Raw genomic sequence first — 9,770 nt, 5'->3', positions numbered from 1 at the left:
GAATTCATCCAGGGGCAGTGACGGGCGGCGGAGGGTTAATAATAAACTTCACAGTCCCTTTCAAAACACAATTGCGACGTGCTTAAACACAAAGAAAAACACATAAATAAAACGGACTAAAAGCCGTGAAAAAAATCACAGTAGCCTATGTGATGTACAGTAGGCTTATCATTAGTGTATGAAAAGGTGCACTCCTGTCTGCCTGACTGAGGCATCGAGAACAGCGTCAGTGTAAAAGTAATAGGCTGTATTCCACCTCAATATTATCAGAATTAATTCCACAACATGCAGATAGGTTATTCTTTAATAACTGCAGAGTTTATTCGAACGTTGCTATTTTGTTTTTATTTGCACTCATATGTCTCCGTTTGTAGGCTATTTAAGATCCTAATTCGTTTTGTTTTTGTTGGTATCACTCCATGGAAAAATCGGTCGAGGCATATTAATTGTAAGAATGGCTTTATCCGTTTTGCAAAGGAACTCCCGATGTATGACATGCATGCATGGCTTAATACGATTAATTTTACACAGACACATTCGTTCTCGTACTTCATTCATCTGCCGACTGGAGTCGCCAGTTCTCCTTTCTCCACTTTTTGTCCGTACGCATGGGTTATATTGTGCGTGGAACACCGCACTTCTTCCCGTCAAGTATACTTTTGATAAATCGCAAATGTTGCTTAGTGAGCCACGTACGCACTCTATTGTGCGTACGCACCGTTGATAAATGAGGCCCCAGGGGCCTCATTTATCAAACTTTGCGTAGGATTTGCGTTAGAAGGTTGCTTTCGTAGGATTTAGGGCAGTGCGTGCGAAAGATATTTTCCGATTTATGAAGCAGTGCGCACTCACGTCCTACGCCTATTTCCCTTTATAAATCACAATCAACTCTAAATGTGGCGCAGCCTTTGCGGGCTTCACGTACCGCCCATATTTACCCATACATAGTCATCGACACGCCCGAATGAATATCATTTACTGAGTGCATGAAGGCGGTAGTGGCAATCGCCGACTGAAAGGGAAATGGAAAAATAAACTCCACACGGTGTGGATCACTGCGGTCACCCCGAAGTAGCCGTTGGAGAAGTGGCGAACAGGGAAAATATAGTTTGGTGGCAGTGTGAGCGTAAAGGCGATAGAGTGCAGCCTGTGGCGATCTCTGTGAACGCTGTGGCCGAAATAAAAAGAAGTGATCCGACATAAAAGTGGACGCAAACAAGTGCATATCCTCACTCACACAACAGTGTTTGTGCCACGAGCGGGGGGCACTGAGACCCCCCATGAGATACAGATTCGGAGAATTCATCCAGGGGCAGTGACGGGCGGCGGAGGGTTAATAATAAACTTCACAGTCCCTTTCAAAACACAATTGCGACGTGCTTAAACACAAAGAAAAACACATAAATAAAACGGACTAAAAGCCGTGAAAAAAATCACAGTAGCCTATGTGATGTACAGTAGGCTTATCATTAGTGTATGAAAAGGTGCACTCCTGTCTGCCTGACTGAGGCATCGAGAACAGCGTCAGTGTAAAAGTAATAGGCTGTATTCCACCTCAATATTATCAGAATTAATTCCACAACATGCAGATAGGTTATTCTTTAATAACTGCAGAGTTTATTCGAACGTTGCTATTTTGTTTTTATTTGCACTCATATGTCTCCGTTTGTAGGCTATTTAAGATCCTAATTCGTTTTGTTTTTGTTGGTATCACTCCATGGAAAAATCGGTCGAGGCATATTAATTGTAAGAATGGCTTTATCCGTTTTGCAAAGGAACTCCCGATGTATGACATGCATGCATGGCTTAATACGATTAATTTTACACAGACACATTCGTTCTCGTACTTCATTCATCTGCCGACTGGAGTCGCCAGTTCTCCTTTCTCCACTTTTTGTCCGTACGCATGGGTTATATTGTGCGTGGAACACCGCACTTCTTCCCGTCAAGTATACTTTTGATAAATCGCAAATGTTGCTTAGTGAGCCACGTACGCACTCTATTGTGCGTACGCACCGTTGATAAATGAGGCCCCAGGTCTGTGTCGTCCAGACTTGGTGTTACTGTTTTGGGGGGATTTTTTAATTTACTTTTGAATTTAAATGTTTCCATTTTCCTTTTGTAACCGTAATTGTTAATGCTAGTTCAAACGTTCATTTGCCCGGTTTATTATGTCCTTCTAAATGTTGGGAATAAAATATGTGTATCTATGTAAACGATATGTCTGTTGGTTTTTTGTGCAAAGTCATTTCAATTATATTTTTCTGTGTTAAAGAACACTTCTGAATAATGGGAAATATCTAATCATTTCCCTCAAGTTTTTAACCAGTGTTGACATTGGTTAATCACTATGAAAAGGAATCAATCATTTGACACATCTTATCCCGAAAGTCTTTTTTCTTTCATTAGAAAATGACACATTCGTCAAGTTTGTGTTTATTTCACACATTCAATAATTTAACTTCTTGGATTGGTTCCTCTTGTTGGTCCTGTGTTTTGAGCTCTGTGTTAAATTAAATACAATAATAAATGAAGAATCTAAATCATTATTCTGAACAGGAACTAGTTATTCCAGGAAGTTGTCATAAAAGTATCTATTTTCAAAGGGACTTTGGCCACAGCAAATTTGGCTTACCCGGAAAGCAAAATCGGTGACGTATAGGTCATGAACTCCTTTTTTAGGTGTGTGTGTGTGTGTGTGTTTGCACACATGTGTTTGCGTGAAACCTGTGAGAAGATAAAGGGGCATGTGAAAGCCTAGTTCAGCAGACACTCCTGATTGATCAGACCTCAGCGGACAGACAGAACTCGGTGCAATACAGGTAAGAGCTTCTTTAGTTTTCATATTTTTAATTAAATATCCAACTATATTATCAAAACTACAATACATTTTATTTAAATCCAGCTATTGTATAGCAAATTAATATATGACATGATCCAGGATTTTTTTTTTGCCTGAGAAAAGGATCAAATGGATGATCAATGACACATGGCTTGTATTTGATAATTGGAATTATTACATATGTTATGATGACATATTTCCACTGTAATCAAATGTTTTCTTCCCAAAGCTGATGTCCATTGCTATGTCCTGTCTTATTAATGTAATTTAGTAGTTTTCATATTTAATATGATAATAATCCTACATTGTAACTACTGACTGATTCAATAAGCTAAGTATCATCCAATTCGAAACAGTATGTAAAAAACAAAACCCTTTGATTCTACCAAGCAGAGGGAACTGTCTCCTTTACATCTTAAACTTGCTAGTAGCTGATGAGGGAACCTCAAAATCTTCTCCAACTTTTAAACTTGCGTTAAAAACAGTTTTTTGTGCAATTTCGCTGCATCTATGATTCCATATAATGTTATTTTGCTGGGGTTATGGAAGCATTCTATTGCCTCTTGGAAACAAGGAAACATTTGCCAAGGAGGTTCTGACTGTTCTAGTCAAAGCTGCAATAAGGAAGAGGATAAAAAAAATCAATAACTATAAAACTGTGCTCATGCCTCTGATACAGAGAACACACGTTATGCAAGGGATGGGACAAGGATGTTTGTGAGTGTTTTATGGTTCTTCATGTGCTACTTGCAGTGTGACTACCAGTAAGTTATTCAGAGACTTTGGCCTTACCAATAGTCAGAAACTCATCTGAAGACATTAGATTGTTACGATATGTCCATGACCCACTTAGATTTTTATGGCATAAAATAGAAGTTGTAAACACTTTTTACAGCAGAGAGAGAGACTGTTTTAGTCTTTGCCGGTACAGATATGGGTTGTAAAAAGAGTGGCACAGTAGTGTGAAAACACTTCGGGCTATAGCCTAATCATTTACAATGTAGAGTAAAAAAAGTTCAGCTGTAGCATAAGGAAGTGAATTTTTTCAGCTCTGAACCAGATTGATTATGTGTGAAGAGGAAACCCAGGGACGTACCATGTGACTCGAATGTGCGCTTGATAATCCTTTAAATAACCTTCAGGCAAGGAAAAATAAAACATGAAGTGTGGATATGAACCAGCCACTTATTTCACACATCAGCCGAAACCTAGGATTATGGCAGCATGAAAGACTTGCCTAATTTAAAGGAAGCTAAGAACCCTCCTGTTTTCCTGCCAATGGTTAATGTATAACCGAAGCAAATGCCATTTGACCCATGTTGGTGCTCGCTTGAGTTGTAAACCATGAGGTACAATTCAAAGTTGACCACTTAACAGAAATCCCCAGAGCAATTATACTGTTAGTTAGCATCTGAACTAACACACCTTTATGTTCTATCTCTTTTTTTAACAGTAAGAGAAAAAGAAAACAAAATCAGCCAAGATGTGTTGTTCCGGTTTCCTCAAAACTATGATGTTCATCTTCAATGGCGCCATCTTTGTAAGTTGGAAGAGAAGAAGTCTACCAATGTTGAGCTTTTGCAGTCCAGCTCTATTTTAAGTGGGCCAGGTCCCACACAAATCCAGTAACAAAATCCAGCATGTTATACAAAACATATTAATTTGTGAGTTTTTCTGTTAAACTTAGCAAACCTGCATCTGACTGTAGCTTCATGTTTACCGTGCAGACAACAGGTGGTTAAAGATAGTAATAACTGAAAGCTCAACAAGAAGGCTATTAAAAGGCTAATAAAATATTGTTATTTTTATTCTTTAAAACCTACTTTGATTAATTGTCAGGCTGAACTCCTGCTCACCTTCTGGTAACCACGTTCATAGTTCAAACTCACAAGATATTTTTCTTCTTCTCGTGTAAAAACAGTCAACATTCAGCTTCACTCTTTATCCTCTTCCCTCACCCATCATGCAGCTGGCAGGTGCAGCCGTCCTGGGTGTGGGAGTGTGGTTGAAGGTGGACAGTGGTTCTCTGATGGGTTTACTGGATTCCGTGGATGCTCCTTCAGAGCTAGAGTACCTGGCCACCGTCAGCTACCTGCTCATTGGAGTGGGTGCAGTGCTGCTGTTCATTGGCTTCCTGGGCTGCTGCGGAGCTGTCAAGGAGAGCAGGTGTATGCTAATGACGGTGAGCTATTCACTTATTATTATTTGCTTACGTTTTGTAGACAGCAACATCTCTGGTCTTTCGGTCAAAGTTTGTAATGACGCCACACATTTCTATAATCTATTCTAGAATAAGTTATATTGAAGAGATTTAAATTGTTGCAGTTATTTCATCAGAGAAGTCAAGAAGAATCTCATTTGCATTCTGTCCTGGTATGAATGTGGTGGCTCTGAGTTGGGGGGCTGTTAGATATTTTAGCGTTTAGATTTTGGTTTGATCCCAGCAGTGTTTATGGTCTTTCTAATATCAGCTTCACACACACACACACACACACACACACACACACACACACACACACACACACACACACACACAAACAAACTACAGGCTAATGATCTGCTTGAGTGTTTACAGTATCAATGTTCTCCTCATCCAGTTCTTCAGTATTGTGCTGATCATCTTCCTTGTCGAGGTTGCTGGAGCTGTGTTGCTGTTTGTCTTCCGGAAATATGTAAGTGGCTCTTTAAAAGGAAAACTCTACCTACTTGAACAAGAAGTGCCATTTGTCGGATTTAGCAAACTGAACGAACCTGGAGAGCTTTAATACCAAGTACAATGCATTGTCTACCTGTCCCCCTCAGGCTGAAAAAGTGTTTACGGAGCTGGAGGATGATGTTAAAGACGGCATCCAAAAACAGTACGGCGGAGAAGGGAACGAGGCTCTGACGATTCTTTGGAACAGCACCATGAATACGGTATTTTAATAGATTTTTTAAGTCAATACTTGTGTCATAAGATAAACTCATCTCTATGGTCACTCACAGCTGATCGATCTGATCTAACTTTGAAATGGAAAAGGTGGCTCTTTAAACATATACCCCATCCAACGATAATTATTACACTTCTTAAACTAGCCTACTCTTAGGATTTGCAGTTGCAACACAGACGTTTCTTTGCTTCTGTGAAAAAATGTAAAACCCTATGCTTATGACCAAGATTTTCACAATAAAGCAGTCCATACCTCTATCAATACTGTATTACTGTACAGCTGTTCCTGAAGACTTTTGAACTGTTGTTTTGTTTCTTTGTGTTTTTTTTCTAGCTTGACTGCTGCGGATACAAAAACTACACAGATTTCACGGGCTCCCCTTTTAACAAAGGCAGTTTATTGTATCCAGACCAATGTTGCAATAAAACCATCTCCGACCAATGCAAAAAAGACGAAGCAAATAGAGCGGTAAGAGACCAAGTAACTTCTGGCTTACTTAAATGCAAGTTAGCAACAACGACCACATCTGTGATTGAGTGCAACGGTATTTCTTCATCGCTGGCATTTTCTCTTCCAGAATATTGAAGGCTGCTCTATCAAGATAAGGGATCTGATAGAGGAAAACGCAATGATCATTGCAGCTGTGGCTCTAGGAATCGCTGCTATCGAGGTACAGAAAACAGTGTCCCCGCCCCCCCTTGTCCTTTCTTGATTAATATGCTCATAAAATAATAACAATCAAAGTTTGTTACAACACACATCTGCTGTTACGCATTATTTCTGGATAAGAAAATACAAGGGAATTAGGTTCCCGATCACTCTTACCTGCAAAAAAAAGTTAAGTTGCAACATTTTGGGTCTAGACCTTCATCAGGCAAACAGTCTCAAATGTTTCAAATGACCATGTGACAATGCAAAAGGTTCACTCTACACACACTAGAGATGAATTATCACTAGGAGTGATCAGCTTCATAGTGAGTTTCAGCTTCACTGTTTCAGTTTACAGTCACTGCTCTCACAGTGCTGTTTTGGGCCAAGGCAGGCAGCTGTTCATAGCAAAATAGCTCTAATAACCCACTATACACCACCTGCTCCGCACTAAACAGCAGACAGACACGTTCGGCGTCTAGATGGTGAACATAGTGGCGTTGTCTCCACAATGTCTTTACATAATAAACATGCAATAGTTCTGTTGTAACACAGTGCACGGCTTTTTACCAAATATGAATATATCCTAGATAAGATATCCGTACAGTCGACAATCTGTAACTCAGAACCATTATACCAGTATACTGTTTTGATTAACTGTTTTCTTTACAGATTGCTGCCATGGTGGTGTCGATGGTTCTCTACAATCGAATTGGCAACAAGGCGTAACCTTTACCTGTTCCGGATGTGGAATCGGTGGGCCTGGAATCGTAAGCAGCGTTTCCATGTACAAACGCTGTCTTTGTTTGATTTAAAAGAGACAGAATTTTAGAATTATCTGCATGTGCAATTAGCACAAAGTGTTGAGGATGGAAACTTCATCTGTACATGTTTATATTGTGATCTATTTATGTTTTAGGAAAGGCTGTCATCATCTGATGTTGACTTTTGTGCTGATACAAGTAGCAAGTGCATTGTAATGAGGAACAGGGCGGAAAGGATCGTGTTGCTTTCACTGCAGCAATACGATGAATTTATTTTTGTATGATCATATTGAAATAAAAAAATTCACAATCTTCCACAACTTCTTTCACCATTACATATATTTGGGTCTTTTCATAAGCATGTTTTTTCCATGTTAATTTGGTGAACTAGAAATATGCAAACACCTGTATGTTTAGATCTATCATGATTATTACTATATCAGATGGCAATGTTTAATTTATCACCCTCATGTAAAAGATTTCTAGACAGAACATCCATAGCAGGGAATAAAAGTGCTTGCACTCCCTCTAATTTATTATCAGTACTTTATTAACTCATATACTGTGTATTACCTTTAAAACACAAGCAGCTAGGAATGAGTGAGTATAGGAGCCTTCAACAATCTCCTGCATGCTAAGGGAAAGTTTGAAAAAAATGTATTCATTAAGAAAAAGTCCAAATTAGTTTTCAGAGAGACTTTGTTAATGTGTTTCAAGCTCAACGTTTGGTCAGAAAATGGATTGCCGGTTTTGATTTTCAAAATCATGAGCTGAAGTTGAAATATTTCTTAACAGGTCAGTCCTTATCTGAATGAACAACCAACACATAGTATGGCACTGATAGAAACATATGTGTGGTTCTACATTTTTCACCTAGACCCTTCCAATCACAAAAGTTTTAAAGCTCATTTTATTTATGACAAATTCTTTAACAACCTATTTGTTATGGGATACTGTACTTCTTTTGTGAATTATTTATAGGCTTCAATTATAAATAATATGAATACACAATTGCAGTGAAGGTCTGGCCCTATGGTCAAAGCTGCTTTAATTTGCGCTATGTTATGTGACTACATGACATTTCAGGTTCATTCATGGGTTACATGTGTGCCATACTGTAGCTATGACCCTCCTCAGCAGCGTCATCATAATCCGAAGATATTGTCTCTTATTGTCATCATAAAACAGTTTGAACTGCAGTTCAGTGCGACATGTGACTATGCTTCCCATTGTTTTATTTGTGTGTGTCACTCCTGTAAAAGTGATCTTAAAGCATGTTCTGTACATGAATTGAAGTCAAGATAAGATGCCTGGTGAATGGCAGTGGTGGCACAGGTTGAGATAGCAAATTTGGTCATAAGCAAAGAAAATCCTGTTCACACAATATATGAGGATAATCAGGTATTCATTAAACATTTTCCGTTATAAACAAATCTTGGCTACTATGGCGTACATTTTTCCTGTTTGGGATGAGTTAAGCACATGTGTAGTTGTTGGGCCTGGGCTCATAAGCAGAGTTTCTATCTACAAACTTTGTCTTTATTTGATTCAAAACAGACAGAATCTTATAATACTCTGCATGTGCTATTATCACGTAGAGTGTTAGAACACAAAATGGAAACTTTGTACACGTTTATAATGTGATCTGGGTATAATAAGTGTCACACTGCTACTTGGCAGTGCCCCACATAGCCCCTTGTGTGGCCTCAGCTCCCTGTATGTTACTCTGTACACTTCTCAGTGTAACCCTAAGGGAAAGGAATACACTGGAATACAATTTTTTTTTTTACCCAATATCTAGCAGCCGTTCACAAGTTCTTTAAAGGTATTTTGGTGAACTTACAGGTGCTTACAGTCAGTCCGGAATGACAACATCTTTGCACAGGTTCAGATCTTTTGACAGTTCTACCTTCATGGGCCTTATCAACAAGTCAATAATCATGAGAAAAAGACCACGTTTTTTTGGTTCTGTCTGACTAAAAGCCTTCAACATTTCAATAAAATTTCAAACAAGGTGGTATTACATTATAAAAAGTAGTGTTTTGAAAACCTGATTTAAAAATGTCTTCCATGCATTTCAAAATCATGCATGGAAAATCATGCATTCTCATTGAGAATAAGTGGGACTGGCAGGCAAGGTCATTCTTTGTAAATTCTGCCCTCTTGTGGAAAATTTTTGTTCTGCAGCCAGAGGAAGGGATTTTATTAACACTGAACACACCCTGACACATTCTGCATTACCTCAAATCGGAACAAAAGACCTCTACCTAGTGTGTGAACATCAAAAGGTCAGTTTGGTTGAAAGAGTCGACAGATTAAAGTTTACCATTCCAAATCTTGCATCTATCTATCTAGGCCATAATGTTAAGTGGTGTGTGGGAAGCAGACAAGAGGAAGAGGCAATTAGGAAACGTGCCTCCTAACACCGAGATCTCTATGAGAAAGTTAAACAGCCTTTCTGTTATAACACTGTCAGCTGGTCGGGCTCCAACAGCCAGCGTGTGATCAGGTCATGGGTGACAGAGCACACTGAAGTCTAAAGGTGTAATGATGGGACGTCAGGGGAGAGGCAGACAATGTGCTTTT

General features: G+C 39.0%; 1 protein-coding gene across 1 annotated transcript; it reads left to right on the top strand.

Moving 5' to 3' along the window:
* Window positions 1-4,325: 4,325 nt before the first annotated feature.
* On the top strand, window positions 4,326-7,149 carry LOC307251439 (tetraspanin-1-like; the record flags this gene model as incomplete). The annotated part of the gene is made up of 7 exons (XM_080028810.1): window positions 4,326-4,382; window positions 4,812-5,024; window positions 5,440-5,514; window positions 5,645-5,758; window positions 6,106-6,240; window positions 6,350-6,442; window positions 7,093-7,149. 7 exons carry the CDS (start codon window positions 4,326-4,328, stop codon window positions 7,147-7,149), a joined length of 744 nt encoding a protein of 247 aa, XP_079884936.1.
* Window positions 7,150-9,770: the final 2,621 nt, after the last annotated feature.

This window comes from Ammodytes marinus (genome assembly GCF_949987685.1).
Source record: "Ammodytes marinus genome assembly, chromosome: 6".
Taxonomy (NCBI): domain Eukaryota; kingdom Metazoa; phylum Chordata; class Actinopteri; order Uranoscopiformes; family Ammodytidae; genus Ammodytes; species Ammodytes marinus.
This window is presented reverse-complemented; position numbering and strand designations above follow the sequence as displayed.